Source organism: Patella vulgata, chromosome 5 (assembly GCF_932274485.2).
Source record: "Patella vulgata chromosome 5, xgPatVulg1.2, whole genome shotgun sequence".
NCBI classification, from domain to species: Eukaryota; Metazoa; Mollusca; class Gastropoda; family Patellidae; genus Patella; species Patella vulgata.
Genome location: NC_065883.2, coordinates 17,772,845 through 17,800,301, shown reverse-complemented (window position 1 = coordinate 17,800,301; position 27,457 = coordinate 17,772,845). Strand labels below are relative to the sequence as shown.

At 35.2% G+C, this 27,457-nt stretch overlaps 1 protein-coding gene and 1 long non-coding RNA gene across 2 annotated transcripts; one reads left to right on the top strand and one right to left on the bottom strand.

Annotated features, from left to right (window-relative positions):
- The first annotated feature begins 1,169 nt into the window (after positions 1-1,169).
- Positions 1,170-5,848, top strand: LOC126820990 (protein cornichon homolog 1). Its single transcript, XM_050549235.1, has 5 exons — positions 1,170-1,292; positions 2,816-2,884; positions 3,226-3,338; positions 3,806-3,949; positions 4,617-5,848. The coding sequence occupies exons 1-5, from the start codon at positions 1,212-1,214 to the stop codon at positions 4,642-4,644; spliced, it is 435 nt and encodes a 144-aa protein (XP_050405192.1). The 5' UTR covers positions 1,170-1,211; the 3' UTR covers positions 4,645-5,848.
- Positions 5,849-8,696: 2,848 nt separating this feature from the next.
- LOC126820996 (uncharacterized) lies at positions 8,697-25,773 on the bottom strand. Its single transcript, XR_007680217.2, has 4 exons — positions 25,577-25,773; positions 12,359-12,405; positions 11,238-11,387; positions 8,697-10,244 (listed from the first exon to the last, which is right to left on the bottom strand). It is a non-coding gene; the product is annotated as an uncharacterized LOC126820996 (long non-coding RNA).
- Between the last annotated feature and the right edge of the window lie 1,684 nt (positions 25,774-27,457).

The window sequence follows — 27,457 nt, the reverse complement described above, 5'->3', positions numbered from 1 at the left end:
CCACTAAGAGCTGGGGGGAAGCCTCCGAAACACAGACGTAAATACACTGTTGGATGGTAGGTGCTAATTGGCACTGGCCCAAACCCGATGTCAACTCCCGGCTCGAAATATTGCTTCAGACTGTAACCATGAAATCTTCACTTACAGACTGCACTGTACTGGGTCCCCAGCGAGATTTTCTCTCAAGAAAAAGTCTTATTTTTATTATAATCATTCATCTACCACCTTGTTAGACCTTTTAGGTTTCCTGCTTGATTACAATTTGTCACTGAGTAAACTAATTTTCTCAGAATGGGAGTATAATAATATAGCCAATGTAGTCAGTTATGCAAACTTTTTAGATCAACACAAATATCATCTGTTGATCTATTCTAAGTGTCCACGTTATACACCCTCACTGTTGTCTGCCCTCCATTGATTTAACCTAAAATCGGCAAACCAATTTTCAATTGATTGGTTACACTGGGGAGACAAAAAAAGTCTGTCAAGTGTCCCATGCCTTTTGACGGATGGTCTTCTTAAGGCAAGTAGTGGTAAGTGATCTGATTGGTTGAGACTTTGGAACAATAATTCTGCTTTTAATTGAGGTAGAATGTTCAACTAGATGTTCACTAAGTCGAATGTCTTGACTGAGTTTGATGATTAACATATCCAGCTAATAATAATGCAGAGATAAGTAATTTGATTGCTCATTGCATTGGGACAAGAAAATGTTTATACTGATTAAGGATCAAGAATGGTAAAATTTGGGGTATAGTTTCACTATATCAACACTGACTATAGTAAGTTGGCCGATCATGAGCATTTTCTGCTTATTGATGAACAGCTTGATTGCTCGGTGCTTTACAAAAAATGAATGTGCAATATACAATAATCTTTGTCACTTATTTATTTTTGGATTCAGGGGTGGAATATCAGCCTTACTTCGTCTGTTAATAATTGGTATCTTTGACCAATGTCCAGAATCAAGTTGATGCTCTGAGGGGCTAAAGTTGTTACTGGTACAATAAATTTAGGTCACTGTTCTTGAAGAGTTATGCCTTCTGTTTACCCATATAAAAAAATCAATGTGATAACTTGTATGGGCTTAGTGATGGCGTACGTTTCTTTGCCAGACAAACTTTGATTCATAGCACAAAGTTAACTGTGGTTCTATCCCTGATGTACCTGTCGAAAAGGTATGGTAGAGTTATCTGTCCCAATGATCAACAATGGCGTTTACTTTTGCAGCATTTTGTTACATTGTGGCATTAATATTGACGGCAGTATTGATATTTTTCGCGATATTTCATGTAAGCCTTTATATCTTATATATGTATTGTTATTTAATTACATCATATTGTCATTACTTACATCATTAGACTTAATATTGACCATTAAATTAGCGAGCCATCGAAATCGTCCGGCTACTGATGACTCAATCTCATCGGATTCGTATTTATATTTGTTCAGGCATGTTTAATTCCTCAGCACCTCATTAAATTTTTCCCCTTTATTGTATGTACGACGGTATAGTCGCAAGACATACTCTTAAAATACCCACAGATGGTGCTTGATTTAGATGAAGAGCGGAAAGAGATTAGTCGACTGACAGTCGAGGATGATGGAGGTGTAAGCTACAGTGAATGAAACGCTTATGACACTTATTATACACTTATTAGGTCGAAGTAGAAATGGTTCCAGTACTGATATCTTCCGTTTTGCTCCAGCCACAGCAGTGGAAAGTCCTAAGGCCTATCTTTGAGCAAGTTTTGTAGTCATTTGACTAAAAAAAAAAGTTACTGGCCTATCTATAGTACAAATTCCTTAATTTCCAATTTGAATTACACCAAACTGTAGGCCTACTAACTGTACATAGCTTAACATATAATAAACCAATTTCCTTTGAAATAAAGGTGAAACCTTACCGCATAATTATATGATTTGATTAAACCCAACTGCTATAGATGCAAAATTTCTGTTCATTTTTAAATGGCTGCCAAACCAGAATCACGTTTTCATGTCACTCGAAAATTAAGAAAAACTGTTTGGTAAGATAAGATGAACATTTCAGTGTTCCACTCTTCACTATTTGTTACATAATTACTTATTTCCATGTGGCCCTGCCTCAGCCCCTAGGCACTTCAGCTTGCCAAGCCTAAAGCAGTGGACACATTAGCCGAATCAATCGGCGCTGAATTTTATTCGGCCGAATGGGTGGACACACTAGCCGAATGCTTCGCCCGATTCAACCTGTCGATTGCGTCACCTTTCACGTCACATGATTAAACATGGCGGCGTCTATGTCTTCAATCTATCACATGACTTCTCGATATGAGTGGTGATTGGCTAATGAATTCTATATTCGGCCGAATATATCAAACATGTTTGATTCGGGCGAATCATTCGGCCGAATGACAGTGGACACACTAGGCGAATTTCGACGCCGATTGATTCGGCCGAATCATTCGGCTAGTGTGTCCACCGCTTAAGTAAATACAGCACTGCAGAATACAAATTGACAAAATTTAAAACCCTACTTTGGAATTGGAACCAGTCAATCATCATTATGATGAGTAGTTGCGCTTTGCCTCATTTTTTTTGGTCATCCAAATGACTGTAAGTAGGCCTACTGTAGGCTACATGTAGTATGCTGTTTCTTGGCAGGCACTGCATCTGCACCTCTGGCATGGATTTGATGGGTAAGCCATGCTTGAGAATCCACCCTGGCTCCCTAGATGAATTTCACAGAATTGTTTTTCTTTCTTCCTATGCAGGCCGCAGGGGGATATTTATCATCTCTAATAATTAATAATGGGGCACTTTTTTCTTCCAGATAATTGCTTTTGATGAATTGAAAACAGATTACAAGAATCCAATAGATCAATGTTCTAGTCTTAATCCAGTAAGACAAATAAATTTACAATATTTTATTGTGGTTTTTTTTTTTTACATTTAAACTGAGGTTGTATAATTGTTGTCATCTGGATGATTGATCAAAATTTTTAAGGGTTTATGTCATGATATGAAGAAGCATAATTTCCGATAATTACTGTCAGATTTATAGACCTTGATAAATTTGAAAATCTTGTTATACTGGGCTGCACAATGATTAAGTCCATGAGGCAAATTTTATTCAGTAGCTGAAGTTACACATGTACATTTTTTGTATAATAAACTAAATAAATGTTAGCAGTTAGCACTATGAAGCCAGTCAGATAATCTTAATGATATTTTATTTTTCAGCTTGTTTTGCCTGAATATGCCATACATCTATTGTTTACAACACTATTTCTGTTTGCATTTCAATTTGGATCGCTAATATTTAATTTACCATTAGCTATTTATCATATAAGGAGGTGGGTATATTTATATCAATTTTACAAAAGTTAATAATAATAATAAGGGTTGAAAATTAGGCCAATGATCTTTCTTACATTTTGCCCTTTAAACAATGAGAACATATATCCATTAATAAGATAGAAAAAGAGATAGAAATTCATACATTAAAAAGCTGCCAGCTTGAAACAAATTCATAGCATTTTAATCTCTCTGCATTTTGTTCTTTAAAAGGGCAATTTTGCTTACATACATGTATATTGTATCATAGCTACAAATGTAATCATAAAGAAATACAAACATTTCAGAATACAGATAATGAAAATACATGTAGGCAAATTTTGACCTAATTTAGCATTATCGATTATTTAAAATGGAACCTTTTCATGCTTAGTTAGACTAATGATAAATTTAAGAAACAATAGACACAATTTATTGTATCAATTTACCTAAATACATGTTTGTAAATCATTTCTTTCATCATTAGGTATATGTCTCGACCTGTGATGTCTGTACCAGGTCTATATGATCCTACATCTATAATGAATGCAGATGAGTTAAATAGAGCCCAGAAGGAGGGATGGATTAAACTAGCCTTTTACCTCATTTCTTTCTTTTATTATTTATACAGGTTAGTCTATTTTTCTGTCATGTCTTCGGTTATTCAAATTACCATATTTACTGACCCAATATGTTTTATCCTAAACCGTGGACCCCAAGCTTGTTTTTCTCATTACCCAGGTCCCAAAAATCGATCTTCGCATAGTTTTCACTGAAATTTTAGTATTTAAAACAGTCCCATTTGACTTTATTTATCCAGAACATTACTCTTTAATTAAGCTAGAAATGTTAGTATATCAATAGTAAACAGTTTTCAGTATAAAAAATGAAATGACAAAGGCTTTAATGCAGTTAGCTGTATCCAATCTGAGCCCACAAACCCCACAAAGTAAAGACAAGTATTATTAGTGTCTTTAATGTGTATTATCTCCCTTGTATCAACAACGGGATGTCAACCTATGCTGATAAATTAACCAGATCATCCGTGGCTAACACAACCTACTTCAGGCCTAACATGCAGCATGTTTTTATTGTATTAATTGTATTAATTGTATTGTATAAAACTTTAAGGATTGATACTCGAACAGAGCCAAACTTACTCTGAACACTATAACAGATCTTATAATCTAATGCTCATGTGTTATACCCCTCGCCTACTCAATATTCCCTAATATTAATTGAACAATCTCAGCAATTAATTTAGCTTAATTAAATATTGTTTCTTTTGTTTTTTTTAGTATGATATACGTGCTAGTTTCTTCCTGAATCAAGCCTACTACAAATATTAGAATATTGAGAGAGTACAAAAGTATTGAAATACAGAAGATAGATTTAGCATTATCATTTTATTAACCAGAGTTAAACTTTATCTGATATTTATTACATTCATCTGTATGTTATAACACCAACATGTAAATCATATCTTCATAACATACTATATTTTACATTTTCTCTTTTTTAAAGAAATAACAGAAAATTTTGTCTAATTTTTAATCATTATGAAGTTCTAATATTTGACTTTGTGTAAATTTGTTTGGAATTAATTTAGCTCATGTTTCTCACTTTCTTGTCTTCAATTTGAATTGAAATCATTATGTAAATATGTGGCGCAATGTTCATCTTCATTGTCTAAGCTTGTTTTCTCCAATAAGTATTTAGCTGTTAAAGTTGTATGTACGTATCTGAACAATATCCTCCAAGAAATCATTGTTGTCAAATATATAATGAATGTCTTGTATATTTTAGGAACACAAATTTAAAGGCGCATTATGTAAAATTTAGATACTATAATATTCCAAAACAGATAATGCAAAATGAATATATTGAAAATTTCAATCAAATTACTTAAGTTTGAGCGAAGTTATCAAAGGTTGTATTTATGACAAGATGTGTGCATTGATTGTAACTATTGTACTGGTCATTCCAGTCTTAGCCTCCCTTCTCCATTTTTAGATTAAATCATTAAATGGATGAACCGTTCTAATCTACTTAAAATCAGAGCCACCCAATGCCACCGAGAGTTAACTATGATCTTGTCATGATAATAAATGTCTTAATTAGTAATTTTTATAAGGCCCAAAGAACGCCTGTAATAAGCAGATTTAGCTCTTACATAATGTCTGTTTAATTAGTCCTTGAAAAAATAATTTTCATGTTGGCATTTTTATTGCCCAACACTTGCCCAAGTATAAAGATCAAATAAAATATAAATTGAAAAAATTCATATTGTTGTTTTAGAGAAATAAACAGAATGAAAAGCCTGGATAGATCAAATAAAATATTTTATCAAAGTAGAACAACATTATTTTGTTAATGTTCTGTTTTCAATTTTTGATCAAATGTTAAAATGCTTTATTTACATGTTGTGCCTTGTTTATTATTGTGCATGTGTATCTATACTATGTAAGTATGATAGCTAAAAGCTTGACATGCCAGGATTAAATTTTGTAATAAAATGTTCTAAAGTTAATCATCATTGTGTCCTTTGAATTTAAATGGCATATATTTGACTGTTCAATGTAGATTTAAATTTCAGAAAGATGAATGGAAAGGGTTGAATTTGAACTTAAAATCTCAATATTTAAAACTTTTCATTCCACAAATATGAAAATCAACCGATCTTATAATAATTTATGGCCAGCTTAAGTTTACATTTTTTTAATTTCTCGTTTTTTTACTTATTGTAATGTGTAAATGGACGTGTAAAAAAAGACATAAATGGAAAACCATTGTTTGAACAGTGGTATTATACCATGGTATTTTACCAGACTCAACATCTAAAATGTTGTACCATTGTTTCTCAACTTTTCAATTGTTCCACTAATAGAGAAGCCATTTTAGATGAGTAATTTTGCCCTGGATTCGATTATATGAAACTGTAAAGATTATAATCTGTGAATGGCCTGGCAAAATGCGACCCAGCTTGTACTTAGTATCATGAAAATTAAATCGTTGTCTGATAAATTTGAAAAGTGACCAAAATATAGGTTAAACCTAATTCACTACATTGTATAATCTTTTTTTTTGGCGGGGAAAGTTAGAGGGGCAGTTGTCATGGAGGCTCAGTAAGGCACCAGCTCTCCTGCTTACTCTTGTTAGTATTACATGATGGAAGGTTTGGCACGGAAAATGAAATAAAATGGGGTTTAACATCCTACTTTTCTGCACTGGCAAGAAAAAGCGTCCTGTGTACACCGTGGCATTTGAACATTGGATATAAAGTACGCAGAAATGCCCATCGCCTTGCTAAAGTTTCTTCTTAACACATATTGCATGGCGTATGCCCCTTTCCTTTATCCGGGTTGGGGGGGATCACGGTGGCTAAGTGGGTAAGGCGCTGGCTCGCTAGCCTGGAGGTCGAGTGTTCGATCCCTGCATTGGCCGAGAAAGTTCATCCAGATTTTCCGGAGTGGTTCTCCCTTGTCAGTGATGCAGGACGGAGGGGCTGACAAGGACAGCTGTCTAGTCGTTCGGATGGGACGAAAAACCGAGGTCCCGTGTACACATTGGCGTGCACGTTAAAGATCCCTTGACAGTTGGAATTCGATATAAGAGTAGGCCGTAGTGCCGCTGTCCGGGCAAAATTTCCCTCATAGCACACTGTATGGCGTATGCCTGTCTTCATTAGCCCAGTTCGGAGCAAAACAGTAGGACGTTAAACCCCATTTCATTTCATTTCATTTCATTTATCCGGGTTGGTGAAGAAAGAGAGAGAGAGAGAAATGGGGTTTAACGTCCACCCGGAGAAAACCCACGAGGTTGGACAGGCGACCCTACTCCTTGCCTCGTACAACCGGGGATTCGAAACCACACCAGTTGACTCAATGACAGACTTTATGTTACAGCGCACACGTGCTAACCATTCAGCCATCCAACCCCCCTTGGTGAAGAGTTAAATCCCATTTCATTTATAATAATAAATAATATGTATATTTATACCGCCTACAGTTCCATGCTAGTATGCATACTCAAAGCGCTACACAGTCTGGGTGTCATAATAGGCCGTAAATAGATGAGTTTTTTAATTAATGTTCAGCGGTAATGAATTCCACAGAACAGGCACAATATGAACAAACGATCTGTATCCAAATGATTTGAGTTTATATTTTGGAATTATAAGAAGATGTTCTTGTTGAGAATGGAGTGCACGCCCAGGAAAATATGGTTGTAAAAGATCTACTAGATAGAAAGGTCCATTTCCATGTAAACACTTATACGCAAGGCACAAGAGCTTAAAATCTATTCTTGATTTAATTGGCAGCCAGTGAAGTTCTTTGAGTGCTGGTGTAATGTGCGAATTCCTGTTTATTCGACTGATGATTCTAGCTGAGTATTGTGAAGGGTTTGGAGTTTTGATATCAGTTTGTGGGATATTTCAGATAACAGGTTATTGCAATAGTCTAATCTTGATAATCCGGTTTCCTCCCACTGCTAAAGACCCCTATGCGCATGCGAATTATCTAAATAAAATTAAACCATATGTTAGTCTAGAAATGACCTAGTTTGTGTCGAGTGGACGTTAAACCCCACTTCTCTCTCTCTCTCTCTAATCTTGATAAGACGAGCGATCGAACCAGAGTATAAGCTGCGTCCTTCGATATGAGATGACGAATGTTTCTGATAGAGCGGAGGTGGAAAAAAACAGGTTTAGAGATATAATAATTCTGAACTTCCACGGAGAGTTCCGAATCGATGTAAAAACCCAGATTTTAAACTTTGTTGACGGGTTTAATTTCTGAGTCAGCTATTTTCAAAGTTGATGTATCTGATTTTGATAGTGAGTGTTTTGATCCGATCATGATAGCTTCAGTTTTATCATCATTTAATTTCAACATATTGGTGGACATCCAGCTTTTTAAAGATTTGGTGCATTTTGAAATGATTGGTCAAAGTCACTGGGATAAAAACTATCAATACGGTAATCTCAATGTCGTCTGCATAAGAATGGTGTAATAGGCTGTATTGGCTGATGATATGAGATACACTAGTTGTGTAGAGAATAAACAGGACAGGTCCGAGCACCGAGCCTTGGGGAACTCCCCAGTTTAATTCAACTGCATCCGATTTCGCATCTGCAATGGCAGTTGATTGAATTCGATTGTTTAAGTATGAGGCGAACCATTTTAGACAAGGTCCATGAATACTGTGTTGGGTTTCGAAAGTCTTCAACATAAGATCACGGTTAATCGTATCAAAGGCTGTAGATAAATCTAGTAACACCAGAGAAACCATTATTCATTTCTTTTTTTTTTGACAATTTCTTAATACAATCTACAACAATTTCTTAATACTGAAACACTAATTATACAATCAAACTGTATGTCATATAATGTTTTAATATGCAAAAGTAAAAGAAACTGTAAATATAAAGATATGTGTTTGGAATTAGATCGAGTGGGCAGAGTTGGGGACAGGGAGGGCAACATATTTCAGAATGTGATATTGCCCGGGAGTGGAGTACCGTAGGAAAGCTGGTGGGGTGTTAATCAGAACGACAGAAGCGGACGAATTTAATGCCAGATATGCTTAACATTGTATCCCTTGGAAAGTTTACGAGACGAGCCTGATAAGGTTTATAGATCACAATTATAAAGAAAGGTGTATCAACATTTACATACTATCTGATATATATATCTAGATATACAAAACAATAATTTCCAGACATTAGGAGCAACGATAAAATTGGTAATACCGGCGCCATTAAATACATTGATTTCCTCTTTAAAAATTAAAGTTTAGTAAGCATATAATGTCAACATACCACGTACACCCAACATCGCGTATAATGCAATGAAATGAAATTGGGTTTAACGTCCTATTTTTGTGCACCAACTGGGCTATTGAAGGCGGACATAATACAATGTGCGATGGGGTAAATTTTGCGGCATTACGACCTACTCTTATTTCGAATTCCAATTGTCAAGGTTGAATATAATGCCATATGAAATTAAAGCGACAATATGACCATGGAAGCCACAATAATCTGTCATCATTAATCGTACTAATTATTGACTATATGCATATTAATTAAAAATATAAATCTTTAAACAATAATTGATGAATAGTGACCATTATATATCTCTCTGCAACACTTGAAAAGAGACGTTATTTTGGTAGCCAACCAATTAAAGAATTAAGAGCTGTGAAACGGTATATTTAATTTGCAATTTCGCTAAAATATTAAATTTCTCACAGCTTAATCCTCACAAAATATTATCTACTCATAGATTAATTATTAAACATTTAATGCAGAAAATAAAATCAAAATATGAACTCTATATAATCTCCCGGCTTGGATTCAGTCAGATTTAAACTGCAGGCCCACCGGGTTTTTTCTCCGAGTCTCTTCATATGTAAATAACTAAATAAAATAAACCTGCCTATATTATCATGTATAATGTATTAGACGTTAAATTTGTAATAAACAACAAGTCAACAACAACAGGTTTCTCTGATACCAATAAAAGATGGCGGTGTCTTGTTACATAGCGAGCAGCATAGATCCATGAAATTTCAATTGATCATAACTTTATAAATACTGAATGGGATTTTGTAACTGATATTCTTATTAGAGATTAAACTGTCACAATATTGCAGTATGCAAGGGATTCCTATAGCACTACACGAGACATCATACCTTTAAATAAGTTTGCAAATGACCATAACAGGTTTTAAGACTGAATTTGGTTGGGTGTTATAAATTAATAACTAATAAAGTACAGGCTCAAAATAGAATAAAGATCAACAAACAAAATCAAGGAAGTTATTAAACTACATGTATCTGTCAAGACGGTTTAATATTCTTCGTCATCAGTATCACTTATTAGGTTTGAAACGTCTTCCAGTGTGACCGTAGATGACAAGGGCTGTATGGAAGATAAACAAAACAGAGATATTTATGCAACTTTTATTAAAAAAAAATTATATAGTATTGAATTTGTCCACAGATATTGTATTATTTTTCATTGAGAACGTTACATCTGATTAACCGTGGAATATTTTGTACTTATATCAGATGATTTTATACAGATGAAGGATTTTCTCTATTAATTTACTGGTAATGTGTGATCTGATAACCGCGTCTATCACATGTTTGCAAACCCATAGACATAGTTTTCCTAATATGGAAACAGTGGTGATTTTAGAGACTTAAATCAATCACACATGGAGGCTGGCATCGACAAACACGTGCTACCTACTTCCAGTTATTTAAAGGGAACTACGAAACACGTTTCTAATGTACCGTTGCACACAATTAACCAGTTTTATTCAATAAAACATATTTGGGACAGCCACTTTAATTCATTGCTACTGCACACACACTTTAGATTGAAATGAAATGGAATGTGTTTAACGTCATGCTTTTCTGCAGCGACTGGACTAATGAAGATGGACATACGCCATGCAGTGTGCTATGAGGGAAGTATTGCCCTTACAGAGGCGCTATTTAGAATTCCAACTGTCTAGATTATTTTTACTGGCAGGATAATGTGTACACGGGACCTCGGCTTTTCGTCCCATCGGAACGACTAGAACTGACCTTGCCAGTCATCCCGTCCTGTACAACTGACAATTATTGAGAACCGCGTTAGAAAATGGTAGCGCCTTACTCACTACCAACGCGGCCCCCTGTCACAAAACACTACATATATTTTCACTTATTTAAAGGGAAATACGAAAAACGTTTCTAATATCTCTTCAAACAGTTTAGTTTCATTCACTAAAATATAATTGGGACGGCCACTTTAATTCATTAAAATCGAAACTGGAGAAAGTGTTAACATTGGTGCACTGCTGTACACACACTTTAGACAGATAGCGGAAATAAAAAATAAAATGTGCTATTATGAACAATTTACCTTGGGGATAACTCTTTCCAATGTTGATATTGCTACTTCTTCCCTTCGTTTTTTACAGATTTTTCCAGCATAAGCCATGATCATTATAATCATTGCTCCTGTTATACTTATACCAATAGGTATCATGATACTTATCATATACTTCTCATCCTAGAATATGAATATGATAATTATTACATTTATAATCTATAGACTGATTATTTTTCTAAAAAAAATGATATTAACCATTTATATGCAGTACCTAGACGACAGTGCAGAGCAACACAGACAGTCCAAATTATCACGGCATATAAAAAGCTAGGATAGATAGATAAATACATTGACAGAAGAAGTCGTGTTGGCTCAGTGAGTAAGACAATGGTTCGTGGACCAGGACGTCCCGGGTTCGCCCCCGAGGTTGGGGGAACAAGTTCCTCGTGGTTTGCGTCGTGGTTTCCCCTTGTCAGTGGAACATGGCGTTTGGCCTGACATAAACTGTTTCTAGTCGTTCGTAGGGATGGAACCAATTAAGGTCCCATGTAATTTGTAAACATGGGTCACTGTCTGGGCAAAAATTTCCTCATACGCATACTGTAGATGCCCGTCTTCCTTAGCCCAGTCGGGGCAGAAAAGTAGGACGTTAAACCCCATTTCATTTATAAGCTGGTGAGAGGCATAACTGCATCTGAATACTGAGTATAATTCCAGCTACATGGGAAAACTGATTTGTTAATCCGAGTCGAACGTTGCAACGATACTGAACGATAATAATCCTGGCATCGGATCGAACGATTAAGTTATTTCGCTGATTAATGACACCAATATCAAGGGAGAGAGAAAGAAATGGGGTTTAACGTCCACTCGACACAAACTAGGTCATCTCGGGACTAACATATGGTTCAATTTTATTTCATTAATTGGCCTGCGCGTAGGGCTCTTTAGCAGAGGAGCGAAACCGTAGGACCCAGAGAAAATCCACGAGATTGGACAGGCGCTCCCACTCCTTGCCACGTACAAGCGGTGATTCGAAATCATGCCACTTGACTCAGTGACAGACCTTATTATGCAACGCGCACGCATTAATCATTCGCCCTTGTCCCCTACAAATATCAAATATAGTTAATAAATTTAGACTTCGGTACCTGCCATACTGAACTGCCGAAAGGCTCGTCATCTTGCTGTATATCATCTGAAATGTATATCCATATAATTGATCATGTCAAGTTAAATTTATGTCGATTATTGAAAATCACAAAACGCACAGTAGTATGCAACCAGTGGCTGCCAGGCAGGATACGCCCACATTTTGCAAGAGATGGATACAGAACATGCTAAAACAAAATGCGATTTTTCGTGCAATAAAAGAACCATAATTGAGGAAGTTACGATCCGATATGCGCAAATATCGACAGGAACCAAGACCTTTGGGTTATAAACATGTATTTCAAGTTTCATCAAAATCAGATCAAAATTGTGGCCTATTGTAATATATTCAAACGGTTTTTTTTAAATCGGATAAAAATTATGACCTCTAGAGAGATCACAAGCTAAAAACGCGATTTTTCGTACAATCATGGGCCATAATTCAGGAGGTTATAACCAAGACCTTTGGGTTATAAATACGAATTTTAAGTTTCATTAAAATCAGATGAAAATTGTGACCTCTAGAGTGTCCACAAGCTAACAACAAGATTTTTAGTACAATCAGGGACCATAATCCTTGAAGTTGTGGTCCGATATATGCCAATATCGACAGGAACCGAGATCTTTGGGAGATAGACCTATATTTTAAGTTTCGTTAAAATCGAATAAAAATTGTGACCTGTAGAGTGTAGACGGACGTCCGGGTGGACGGACAGGGGCGACGACAATATACGTCCACATGAGAATGTGGGCCTATAAAAAGGGGCTTATATTCCGTATGTCTAGAGAAGCAAGTCCAAAAATATTTTTGGACATTGTCCCAAGACCATCTAAAACTCATTGGAAAAAAGCCTATATCCTTCACAATTGGCATATCTTTGGTATAACCTGATTTTCTAATTCTGTAATTCTAATTCAAGGCACACTTGCAATATGTTAATCGCAGGCGGAAATCAAATGTCAGTTATTAGACATGCCTTCAACCCAGTAAATTTATCATGCCAAACTAAATAGACAGAACTGCACAGTAACGGATTTCTTAAACCATTTTTTTTAAAATAAATAACTTTCAAGTTAACCGATTTCGTATTTAATTGTGGTGCATTTTACGCTTGCGTCAGAATCTCAAGAAATATTAGAGACTGTTTACTTGAAGAAAAACATTGATTATAATAGGCAAGGTCTCAATATCAACTTCTGTATCACGTAAAGGGCACGTCTTGATTTGATCCTAAAATATAACACCAGGAAGAAGCAATATTACGTCTTACGATTTTACGATGGCTTTCTTTTAGCTCCAGTTTTTATGACCAATTTCTTGACATTACAAAGCGTTAAAATCTTATAAACATGTTGTCAGTGGGCAGATATCCTTAATAAAGTACAGAAATGCAATGATTTTTATCAGATCTATTTGTGTATTCTACTTTATCTAATCTTTAATTCATCTATTTTTTCTGTGGCTGCAATATCGACACTTTTATAAGTTAATAACACACGATGATATTAATGATCGACTTATTATTCAAAAGCTTGTCCGTGATTCAGAATACATGATATTTAATTGATAAATGGGATACTACGTCTCGTCAATATATAATTTCTGTTTGAAGAAATTTCATTGTTCTGAGTAGATGAATAAACAAGGAAGTTATATTTGCAAGAATGATGAAATGATATGTCAAACATATACTACTTCACTTCCTTGATATTATTCACGATAAGGTGTCTCCAATTGATAGATCGTAAAACAAATCTAATTTTCCAATCGTAGTAACATAGGGACGATTTCTTTTCTTAATAATTTTTCTCTATACTGGAATTAAACGCAGGAACTTTGAACCGAGATATTACCGATTCAATTTTAGGCTAGCCTCGATCGTCATTACTACGATTGGTACGATAATAAACAAAGTCTCGATCATCCATTACAAACAGTATTCAAATCCACCAAATATAGCAGGATGACGATGGCACCGTGAGTTGATTATGGTCTTGATAAGTTAATTAATGTCTAATTAATAATTTAGATAACAAGTAAAGCCTAAAGAAAGACCTGGAATATAGGCAGATTTAGCTTTTGTATAATGCCTTTTTAATTATAATGCATATATAGACATGGATATGTATAGTCTATTAAGAAAGAAAGAAAACTAAAGTTGGCTGCATTTTCGAAACATCCACTAGCAAATATAGACCACCTTGGGCCGTGTATTTGAGGAAATTTGTTTTATTTTTCCCTCTACAAGCCACTAGGTATGTACTAGATCATTATATATACAGAGTGGGAGATACTGCTGTAGACTTTACAATATTACATACGAATGTCAAGTGAGTCCAGCTGGGAAGGTCTCACGGGTCGATTTGAATCTTATTACACTTTGTTATAACGGAATTTTATTGAATTGGTAGTGGGAGATACAGACAGATTGATAGATTTATAAAGGAAGAAACACGGGATATGACGCTTTCTCATTTATTCTTCAATAATAAGGAATGGTTACGCTAAGTATTAGATTGCTGATAAATCAAGAGTTTTCTATTTATTACCAGTAGTGTATACAGCAATCATGTATTTACGGTTTCCAAACCAGTGCCTACCCCTATAATTTCAGTAATTATACCTATATATATGGGTCTGATGCATGGCCATGAATCATCAATAAGGAAGATACACAATTATAATCACTAAGATGCGGATAGGTTAATTAAAGGAACCAGAACGGATATCAGAAGTTCTATTTTATATGGCTACAAACGTTTTAATACATTACAATCCCGACATTTCAAATGCTAACATGTTGAAATATGAGATGTTTAAACTAATTTGTTGTCGCGTAAAGGGCAAATATATAATTCCTCGGATAGCAAAAAACCGCCAAAGTAACTCACTCACAACTTCCCTTGCAACCCATTTCTTTTAACAAACAAATGGAAGATACATAAATATGACTTAGGGTCACGATCTGTTAGATAACACAGCATACAACACTTACATATTTTAACGAAACGAATAATATACGGAAATTAATGCCATTGTCTCATTTACGATTCATTTTGAAATGAATCTTGGCTATTGTTTATGTAGTATTTCATAAAATTATTAGGCAATATGTCACAAACAAGAAGACATTTAATCTGGTCTACAGTTTCTTGTAAATGTCATTGGGGTGTTTGGTATTCTAGGAAGCGTTAATAAATCAACTAATGGTTGATAAACCAGCAAAAAAAACCGAAGTGGAAACAGCACGCAAAGTTGTATCAAATCTAAGGTCACGGTTTAAGCGAAACAAATTTAGCTTTAAGATGCGAACAGGAATACTAGATCTTAAAATATCTGTGATATAACTAGGCGAAGTCCAGTAAATCTCGAATGCGTCCAACTATCGATCAAATCAAGATAAGGATGCCTTAAGCAAATACAAATCTGTAAAATAGAAATGTCAGCAAAAACAGGCACGGCTCAAGATTAGCCTATAATCTTATTCGCTCCTACTTTTAAGGTATAATTGAGTTCCACACAGTGGATGGACCTTCTAATCTTATTTGTGCAAGAAACATCACCTAGTACATAACCTAATATAAACGCCTCAACACGAGAAAACATGACATGAAGATAAAAGTATTATTTTGATGGGCATCCAATCGAAAAATCCAAAAAATCAATCCACATATATCTACTGAAATCGAAACAAGATAAAATAACGTACAAGTTGTTACTTGGAACACGAATCAATATTTCATGGCCTCTGTCTGATCAATCAGGTTGATTTTTGAAGCTGTTAACCAGACACTACAGAGGTTTCGTGTTACCAGACAGGTGACATACACTGTTACATAATTTTCATCGCATAATTCCATTTTATATCAAGCTATATAGAAACAGTTTCAGACTGTGGGGAATTCTTAATGCGAAAATAAAAATATTGTACCAGAATCAGATTTCTTTTTTCTTTTTTTGGGAGGGGGGGGGGGGTAGCAAAAATGCGACCGACGGATGCATATGCCATTGACACGAGTGATGCAGTCAAGAGCCGAGAACCACAGGTTCGAGATTTGTAGGTGGTCCGGGGCATACCCCCTCCCACCCCCGAAAATGTTTTGAGTCCTTAAAGTACCCGAAATGCCATTTCCTGGACTCTGAGGGAAGATTTTGCGGAATTCTGATGGTCAGCATACACTTTTAACATGAGTAAACTACGATTTATTATTTCTACTGCGATTGAATATGCAACATATAGATATATTTAAAGATACATTCCCGCGTACAAACTGGGTGATATGATGTTATATTTGGACTAAAAACATATTCAATATTTGGACTAAAAACATATTAAAACTAATTAATCTATCATAATTTTCCTCCTCAAAACATTGATTCGTCAGGCATACCCCTGCTATTAAAATCTATGAAATGAGGTAGTGTTTGTATCACGTTACTTGGCTGATGAGGTACCTAGCAACAGGGGCGAAGCCGGGGGAAAATTCATTGCATATACAAGCATATACAATAATCGCTGATTATTTATCATCGAAGTCCAATAAATTCTCAGATTATCCACTGCATAAATCTATCTCAAAAACTGCTGTACCATCATATTTATCAACATAATATACATTAAGCACCCACTAACGTTGGGAGATCAGACAATCTTTGCGTGCGACCTTTGATGTCACTCGAGCAGACATCCCTAATCGGTTAGGGAAACCCTTACATTTTTGTCCTGAATGCGCTCCATGGCTGCTTTTCAGCGAATCCAGTATTTTTCTAGTAAGATTGAATGTTTCGACTTTCCATATATACTAAAATTGCCATACTTTTATTGGAAATAACCACCCGATAAATACTTTTGTGGAAAAGTATCTTTAAGTTCAATAGATTGCCTTAACATTTCACAATTTAAAGATATTTTACGAATTTCCGAAACAAACTTATCCTTTCTTTTACCAATCCAAAAGATAAAACTGTCCGACTAATATTATTCCTATGACAATCAAGATTATATTTCGAAATATCAAAATCTTCGTAACATGCTCTCGCAATTTCTGAGACCAACATACTCATAACAGAATATGAGGGACATTTTTTGTTCAAATATGACAGGTTGACTAGGTTATTTTATACTATACCGTTGCAATTTAGGGGCTCGGATTCACACAATATTAAGTATTTGGGAATTTTCCCTTCTATTTTGGCATTGTTTATTTACCGCATTAATGCATTTATTCTGAGACCGCCTGCTGTGAGCACTTATTTGGAGACCGACTATTTGTTTTCCATCGAAAACATTTCTTAGACCAACATACTCACAACAGAATAAGAGGGAAAACATTTTTCAAACATGACAGGGTTATTTTATACTAGAGTTTTGTGTGACGTATGCAATTTAGGTGCACGGATTCACGCAAATATATATATAAAGTATTTGAGATTTTCCTGTTCTTTTTCTCATTAATTCATTTAGTCGCCGATGCATAATTTTGAGACTGACTGCAGTGACTGCACTTATTTTGAGACCGACTATTTTTCTCCCTGGGGAATTGTTTTTCTTAGACCTACATACTCACAACAGAATAAGAGTGAAAAGCATTTTTTTGCAAATATGATAAGTTAACACTGTTATTTTATACTATTGTTTTGCGCGAGTAGTGTGACGTATACAATAAGGTGCACGGATTAACGCAAATACATTATTTTGGATTTTCCCCTTCTATTTTTGCATTGCTTGTATTATTTTGAGACCGACTATTTTTTCCCCTCGGGGGAAAACATTTCTTAGACCAACATGGCAACATACGTACAACAGAACAAGAGTGAAAAGCATTTTTTCAAACATGACAAGCTTGACGTATGCAATTTAGGTGCACGGATTCACGAAAATACATTTTTGGGGATTTTCCCTTCCATTTTGGCATTGCTTGTTTACGACATTAATTCATTTAGTCGCCGATGCATAACTTTTAGACAGACTGCACTCATTTTGCGACCGACTACTTTATTCCCTTGGGGGTTGGGGAGGGGGCGAGGGAGTACCCCCCTACCCATTCTCCAGACATTTACGCCCTGATTGCCCCTTCAATCAGTACAACCGTTAGTACGCATATGTATGTAGGTTTCTGACAAAGAATCCTCCTCTACAGCTACTTGGTGGCTGAAGGGCTTTATACCCGGAGTTAATATCAACAGTTTAAAGTCACCTAGGATGATAATCAACCCATTGTTTGGCTATATGTAATTCCAATGGTTATAGATTGATTATATGCTCAGCTGGGTGCATTCTTTGATATATTCCGTAGAATTTCTATTATAATAATAATTTAAAAAAATGAATTGCATACAGTACAATCAGTGTTTAATATCAACTGTTAATAACCACTGAGGATGATTCTATCGATTTATTGATAATTTACCAGCTAAAAGAGAAGATTTAAAGCGGCCATTAGTAAGCCATGTAATTTTATTGTCAATAGATCGAGAAGATTCAAATTAAATGTTGCTCTTAACGGGGAGGATTCGTCGATACCCTCCGTAGAATTTCTATTAGAAAATTAACTCAACTTCTATCAAATCTGCAATGACGTACGTGGGGTTTTATCCTCATTTTTATACGCAAACATTTGATAAGGGGTCATTTATCGTCACCCGATTCCATCCATTCGTTTGTATTCTCCTTTAAACGCTGTAAAGGTCATGTTTGTTTTGTATATTTTGAAGACCTTTTATAAGGACCAGCCTTATCGTGCATCAGATTTATGTGCAGTTATTGGCCCTCGTCGCTGAATAATTCCATTGAAATGCAGACTTTGAATTCAATTTTATACGGTATCATTGCCCCTTGTAAGCGCTCTACAGAGTGAAGTTAAAGAGATATTGCGCATATTATGACCCTTTTTTCTCTTCTTTCACAATCCTGAGGTGGGAATGTATTCTTTGCCCTGCAGAATATGCTCAAATATAAAATTAAAGATAGTTCCATTTCTTCGTGAATGTATCATTGTGATTAATTTGTTTGGTTCATAAGTTTCTTTCTTTAAAATTAATGTACAAGCAGGATAATGTATTAGTCATCTCTTAGGTTTATATACTTGATTTTATTACTATTAGCTGCCCCATTATACTGCTGTCACATCAAAAAATAAAATAAACTACAGCACTGATGCAATCAGATCACTGAACATTTAGTAATGGATGTTGGATAGCAATGCTTGGCGTTATTTTTCTTCCTACATTCAGTCATAACTAGCACTTACGATTTGGTCATTGCGCCTGCAGCAGATCATTTAGACACTTGTTAATACTGAAGCTTTCGAGAAGTGGATCAGATGCATCGGCCATTCTCCTATTTTAAAAATAGAAACTAAAGAATCAAGATGATCTGATCTGAGCCTACTGTATACATAGAAATATACTTGAGTTAACGTTTTCATTTCATGCAAGCTTAGAGGCACAAAACGCTAGTTCTTATATATTTCAAAAGTCAAAAATAATTACTTTTTGATTGTAAATACTGGGCTAGATTGAACGAAAATGTTTTTACTCTAATTGTCTAAAATAAAGATGGCGGTGTGATATCAACATGGTTAGTAACATGGTAGGAGATAAAACATATTTTCCTAAGCTCAAACTTAACATAATTAAGTTTAAGAGTTCCTGATCCGATCCCAAAATTACTCAAAGTACTACTACAATACCCAATTCACCGGAAAGCAAATTGTCGGATGGTTGCTATCATAATGGAGATTACCCCCCCCCCCCCCCCCGTTCTCTTCATTTTGGACGATACGAATAACGGGAACGAACTTTCCATAAAATTGGCAAAGCCCCTCCTTACACTACACCCAAACGCTCCCCGTGAACACGCCATTGAAGCAAAGGAATAAGTAAAAATCTAGAATCATCGACTTAATAAACAATAAAGCTTTCAACGTTAAACCATTGAAAAATGTTTACAGTACTCACTTCCCCGATGACCATTAGATTAAAACAGTCGATAAACAACATTTACAGTACTGCATAACAGTTTAACCTTCAACATACCGTTGTTCTCCCCCGCGTATGTCAATTATAAATTAATACCCATTGTTGTGACTTAAAGTTAATGGTTTACACAGTGAGTGGGAAAATGAAATGAATTAAACCATTATGTACACCCTAAGTTTTATTTTGAATGTTGACAGGCCTATTTATAGCGCAAAACATCTCACCATTTCACTTCACCGAATCCTATGAAAATAGCTAACGAGATATCCGGTATTATATTTCTACAGGAGTCATTCCATAAATCGCACATCGAAACAATACTATCCTTTACTTGTGGTACTTTCCCGAAGAAATGCACACTCTTACTTTTCATTTGGCGAAAGGTTCAGATTCCACGATATAGCCAAAAGCCTGTCATGTCTACTTACGTAATTTCGATAAGAAAATCCAGCAATCATTTCCGAACTGTTCATTATGTTGTGCCAAACCTCCTAAATAAGAAATTCTGGGTATTTGTGCACATGTTAGATCTTGATTTGCGTATTAAGCCCCCTTTTTATCTGTGGAACCCTGTGAAATATGGGAATGTTCCTTTACGGAGAAATACCACCTACCATCAATGAATGTATCTGTTTTAGTATGATATTCTAGTGGAATTTATGAAATGATTTTCATTAACAGAATTTCCCAGACACCTGCAAATTAAATTATCCAACAGCAGTTAGACAATGACCCATTAAGTGGGTGGGTAAAATGTGACATGGTTTTGTCAGCCATGCTATAATCCTGTCAAATAATTCATTGGGGCATACATTTGTCAGTATTGTCTACAAGTGATACTTTTTTCAAGACAATTTGTTTTAAGGGATGTACTACGGAAAGGCCCAAATGACACGAAATGCCAACGACTTAGAAATAAATGAGCACATAAAGAATTGGCGTTGTTATGCTTCACAGAGGGTGAAAAATTGAATGTATGATATTTGTATGTTTTAGAAACATTGTTAATATTATAACCCCTTCAAGCATACGCCAGAGCGTAAATTAAAATGATTGATTACCTAGGAAAAGCTTCCAAGTATAAGTGCGTTTTCAAATTTATGTTGCATTTACGCCAGAAAATGTTGTTGAATTAACGTTAAAATAGTATTTTAGATTTCTACGCTCGTATCATTTGATCATACTGGATTCATTGAAAAACAAACCAACATTTGGCGTTTACAAGACAAATGTAAGGTAATGACTAACTGGCAACCCGTCGGTTTGTTATCTGCTCCATTGATGTTGGCAGCGCTTGGTGTGTGTTGATCGGGTGGCTAGCGGTTGTGGGAAAATTGAGAGATTAAGCGTGAGCTGAAACGATGGATAATAATCCAAGAATTTATTTAGGCTTCGAAATTGATGGACGCCGGCCGAATTGGAGCCTCTGGCGAATGTGAGATCCTTGCGAATAGGGCCCCTGGTGAATTTGGGCACCGGGCAAAGTCGGGTATCCTGCTAGTATAACTTAAAATCACACCGTTTGTATGTGGGAACGCATCTCAATAATACAATCAGTTTAAATGGAAAGCGCTATGTGGTCATTATATTTTTAAGCGTAAATGTGTTGTATACAGCTGCATGATTATTCGCTAAAGACGAAAGCGTATAGTTGAAGTTAAACGTCCTAGGAAAAATAGCTTTGAAGCTAACTGCAATGTAGGTAGCGAACTATGTGACTAAAATGCACTAATTTTAAAAGATACATGGTAACGAAAGTATTAAATTTATAGAGTAGTTATTTGCAACAAAAGTATGGCATAATATATGTGAAGTAGAGACACCAAATTTTACTTGAAAATACTCGATTCCCTGAAAAACATCTACGGGACAAAAATGAAAGGGTGTCAGGAACTGACAGCAGGTCTTCTCGAGTGACGTAAGGGCCCCTTAATATGTGGTGATCTAATGGGTAACGATGGGCAGAACATTAAGAGGTTTAAACGTCGGAAAATGAAACTGGCAGAGGTTAATCAAATTATTTACTTAGGCTTCGATATTTATGGTAAATGGACATCGACTAACGACAAACATAATCTGAAAATAGGTTCTTCCTCATCAAGTCACGTGACAAACAAGACTGCTTAGAAAAGCCTCTTGCCATATGGAGTAGTGTTTATTTTAGAATTAAAATGATTAGAGAGGGATTTAATAAATTGGTTTGAATATGTTTCTAGTTCAACAATATCATCATATCACACAGTTTGTTCACGGGAAGGCATCTTTGCATGTCTAACCCTGTCAACTTTTAAAAGGCAAACATCATTTTACTTATAAGGCTGTCGTGCGGAACCGATTGGCGTGTTTTACGATCTACTCACGTCTGTTTGAATAACAACTCACTTAACGTTTAAAAATTGTGTTAATTAGGCATTGTCAACTTATAAAACATTTCTCAACTTAATATAGTATATATAATGATTTTTTTTTCAATCAAAACAGCTTTATATAATTAGACAAACGGGGCGTATATGGATTACTTCATTTGTCTTTTTTTTCACCAGATAAGAAGAGCTTATCTAATATCAAACACATTGTCGATTATAGTCAAAGGAGACTAATTACATAAAACATGCTTTGTACCCCGCATCATGAAATATGTTTAAAATCAAGGCATATTTTACACGATTTAGTAAAAAGCTGGAAGTCTAAATTCCACAGCAATGGGATTTTGATTGATCCGAAGTTTGTGAGAAATGACATTCGTTTATTTTAAGGAAATCGTCAAGTCAAATCTTTAAATATGTGGATTATGCTTTACAGACTATAACCTTTCTCATTATCCTAGTGCGACTGCGATGACAATTTTCCAAGATGTTATTTCTCTTTGAAAGTGGCAAACCAATAACGACTCAATCAGTAAAGACATGATAAGTTTTAAATTGATTTTTTAGATGAGCATGTAATGGTCTAACGGTGGTGCTATAAATAAGAAATTAAATATATTATATGTGTTCACTTTGGTAAGAGATCAGAGTCTGAGTAAATTAAATCTATCGATAATGGCTTTTCTGAAAAGCAAATGGCCTTTAATGGACCCAGACAGAAGTTACCGTACATTGTACGTGTTCTGTATAAAAGACACAGCGGTCAACAATTAACAACAGAAAAAATATTTTTTAATATAATACCGAGCTTAGTGCTGATGGTTTTAGGATAGCGCCATTGTTAATAAAGTATTTAAAACCTCCATTTGCCACAACTATTTATATTGATTCTTAGTGATTGACTAGGACGATAACACAGGCTAAATCGATGTGAAGTGCTAGAAGTCGACCTTCTTTAGTGCCAAGAATATCGACATTGAAATTATTATGAATAGATCTTCTCATGAATAATTCGAAACAGCAGGGGCGATAGGTTAACCATCTACGAAGACCTTTTAAAAGTACCGATAACGGAAAAATATATACTGGTGCTAGAAGTCGACCTTCTTTAGTGCCAAGTATATCGACATTGAAATTATTATAAAGAGATCTGCCCATGAATAATTCGAAACAGCAGGGGCGATAGGTTAACCATCTACGAAGACCTTTTAAAAATACCGATAACGGAAAAATATATACTGGTCACATCATTGTCATAAATATCGAAAAGCCACATCAAGTTTGAATTAATTTAATGTTTATTTAGAAAATCAAATCCCCAGACTATAGAGCTGCCCCCTTCTATGGGAATAAAAGCAATACTCTGAGTATTTCTCGAGTATTTTTTTTTGTAACAAATATTTTCTTCGGCAGTTTGGTAATATATTTATTTTTTATGAATCTAGGATTTTGACTGCTGAAGAAGTAGATCTTTCAGGAATTCGCCAAATATTGATTTCTGACCGAAACGCCACACGTACTTAATAATGTAGTACACATAAACTAGAATGTCATTTTCCGAACAGTCAAACATAAGTTTTCAAACTTGATTGTGCGAGAACGCCCACCAACAGCTAAGTATAGAATCTTCACTTTGGAAAAAATGAACACCATTTACATGGTTTTACTAAAACTAGAAAGACGATAGCTCTGCTAAAAATTATAGTATTACTCCCAATATCAAGGTGTGTTCTTCACCTATATAACGTGGCACCATGAATGGGTTAAGACTAAAGTATATTAACTATAATTTACAGCTGACGAATAGTTGTCCGGGCACAGCGTCTTAGTGGTGTTGGTTATGTTGATCATCATCAGACCATATTTGCTATAATTCAATCCGAAGAGAAACAAACAAAACGAAGTGGTTCTATCCGTCCTCCTACTTTATGCCTCGTCGAGCTTCAATATTTCAGGATACGAACATAACGACAGAGGTGGTATTTAAAATATAAACAAACTTTAAAAAGCAATACACCATCATCCACAGTCTTCGACTTAGTTGTCAATTTAAATCAACATTGATGTCATTATCTTACCGTCAAAAGATGGGTTTCTGATATCTAATATTTAAGACAAAATAAATTTTTTAAAATTTGTGTCCATTTCTAGATGTCAAAGAATAGCGATTTAGCCCCTTTAAAAGAGCAAGCATAAAATGTCCACTTGAATACGTGATGCCTGATACAATAACTTGGGAACCCATATATTTAATCATGCATGTTGATTTTACTTAAAGTTATAAACAGTTGTTGAAAATAATCTAACCAATTTATTAATATTATTTTAAACCCACATTGTTCACAATTTACTGACGTGACCCATCTCGTATTTAATTATTTAACAGTTTCTCGATTAACTCCGCAGGCAATAAGATTACTGCCCACGATGCGATGCCATCTCCAATAGAATTCTTTACTCTGTGAAAAATATGAATGCTGTCATCACAATTTCCTGGTTAAGTAAACATTTAGGGACAGGTTAATACAAAACAGTCATCACATTTTGCATGTTAGGTAAACATTCCGAGACAGGTTAAGATAAAAAACATTCAGTGACACCACAATTTCCATGTTAGGTAAACATTCAGAGACAGGTTAATACAAAAATACTCAGTGACATTTTAATACAAAAACAGATTATTATGAAAATGACACTATATATGTAAAACCCTAGAATTCAATTTCCAAACTTTGCTTCTGAATATTTCCGACAGATAAGTAAAATATAAATATATTATCTATACTATATTAAATCATGTGCTACCCATGTCTGAACAGTTTCCTTGTATTCTATTTTTGATTACAAACTCATAACTAAAAGACTCTTACCGCTCATTTGGTTAGTTGCCTGTCTATTATATAATGAGGATTACAATCCACCTCGTAAGGCCGGCTTACAATATATACTGGAATCAACAAGACACGCACCCGCTGTTGGAACACGATTTCCAATACGGAGTAGTAATGAGGTTATTAAGAAATATTGCTGTCTTTCGGGTCATCGACAGAGACTCTGTGCTAATTACGATAGAAAACCCTCAACGTCAACTTTTCATTAGCCGTCCAGGGGTTTTAAGTTGAGATTGAAAGTAATGTTAAGTCTTGTGATATTCATCTATTCTTCAGGGAGTTTGTTTCGAGTGGTTAGGCATGTCGAGATGGATTTATGAAGATTTCACTTTACATGTTGCTGCGTATATGGCCTGAATAATAAAATAAATAGTGCTTTAACAAGAAGTAAGTGTACAGAAGAACGAGAAAATATCAGGCAATGTCCTGCATCACAATAATATAACTGTGATTGAATCGTTTTTGATTGTGAAAAAAGAAGAAAATTGGTTACGATTTTTGTAATTAATTTAAATCTATGTTGATAGATTGGAGTGTCATATATGTAATATGAAAACGATTAGACTTTAATCTATTCTTGTCTCATAAAATTCAAAGACGTAGGACGTCAAACCCAATTTCATTTCATTCCGTCTAAGATTTCAATTGACAGCAGTATTACAGACTATTCTCCCCAATCTGTTTATCGTCATTAAGATGCACCACCAACGTGATTACGTCGCATTCGCTAGACAAGACAAAAGTTCTTCGCACATTCGTAAATCATTGCTCATAACGAAACTCGATAAGTCCTCTTTGTGATGTGAAAACAAAGACTACAAATTCAGCAAATGAAAAACATATCACGCCTCGACATCTGAATTTAAATGGTGGTCAGTATTAAATGAAATGTAATCGAGTTTAACGTCTTAATTTCTAGGATGAGACGAAAAAGAACCCGTGACGGTTGGAATTCGATATAGGAGAAGGCCATATCGCCGCTGTCCCCGCAAAATTTCCCTCATAGTACACTGAATGACGCATGCCCGTCTTCAATAGCCCGGCCGGAGCAGAGCCGTAGGACGTTAAACACGATTTCATTTCATTTTGTACCAACTTTCCTGCACAAACTGGGCTGATGAAGACGGCCCAGTATTCTTGAGCAAATCCATAGTATAGCGATCATGTAATCAGTACACACAATGTGGCACATACCCTTAGGGAAGTATCTGTTAACCTTTATCAAATTCATTGCCATAATGTTCACACAGTTAGAGGTAGGCCACATTATATATGCAAAAGACGTCTTGGCTGGCAACAAAGCATATGTCACCCAACAGTTTAATTGTCGGAGGTGTTTTTATTTAATCTTGTTATATATTTTAAAATGATTTGCAATATTCAACAGAAATTCTCTAAAATCTCATCTCATATTGAAAAATAAGATTGGTTAGAACACTATCTAAAGAGTTATAACAAGAATTTGATGACAGGGGCAAAATTTAATAGATGCGATACTTTAAATTCGTCTTATGACCAGTCATTAAACAATACCAGTTAGTTTATATTAAAAATTGGAAATACCCCGACCGGTAGACCGATTAAAGTTCTTGGGTGACCCAGCAAGTTTTGGTTTAAAAAACAAACTTCTATGTTTTAACCTGTAGATTGGAAGGTTTCATATTACAAGTCGACATTGGTGCTAATAAATGTCGAATATCGGAAACAAACCTATCTTGGTATTAAGATTATTAACAAGTATCATAAGAGGCTGATACTCCAAATATATGTTTGTCAATACATAATCAAAAATGAAACCAGTGGATGCCAGACAGGATACGCCAATATTTTGCAAGAGATCGATAGATTTTTCGTACAATC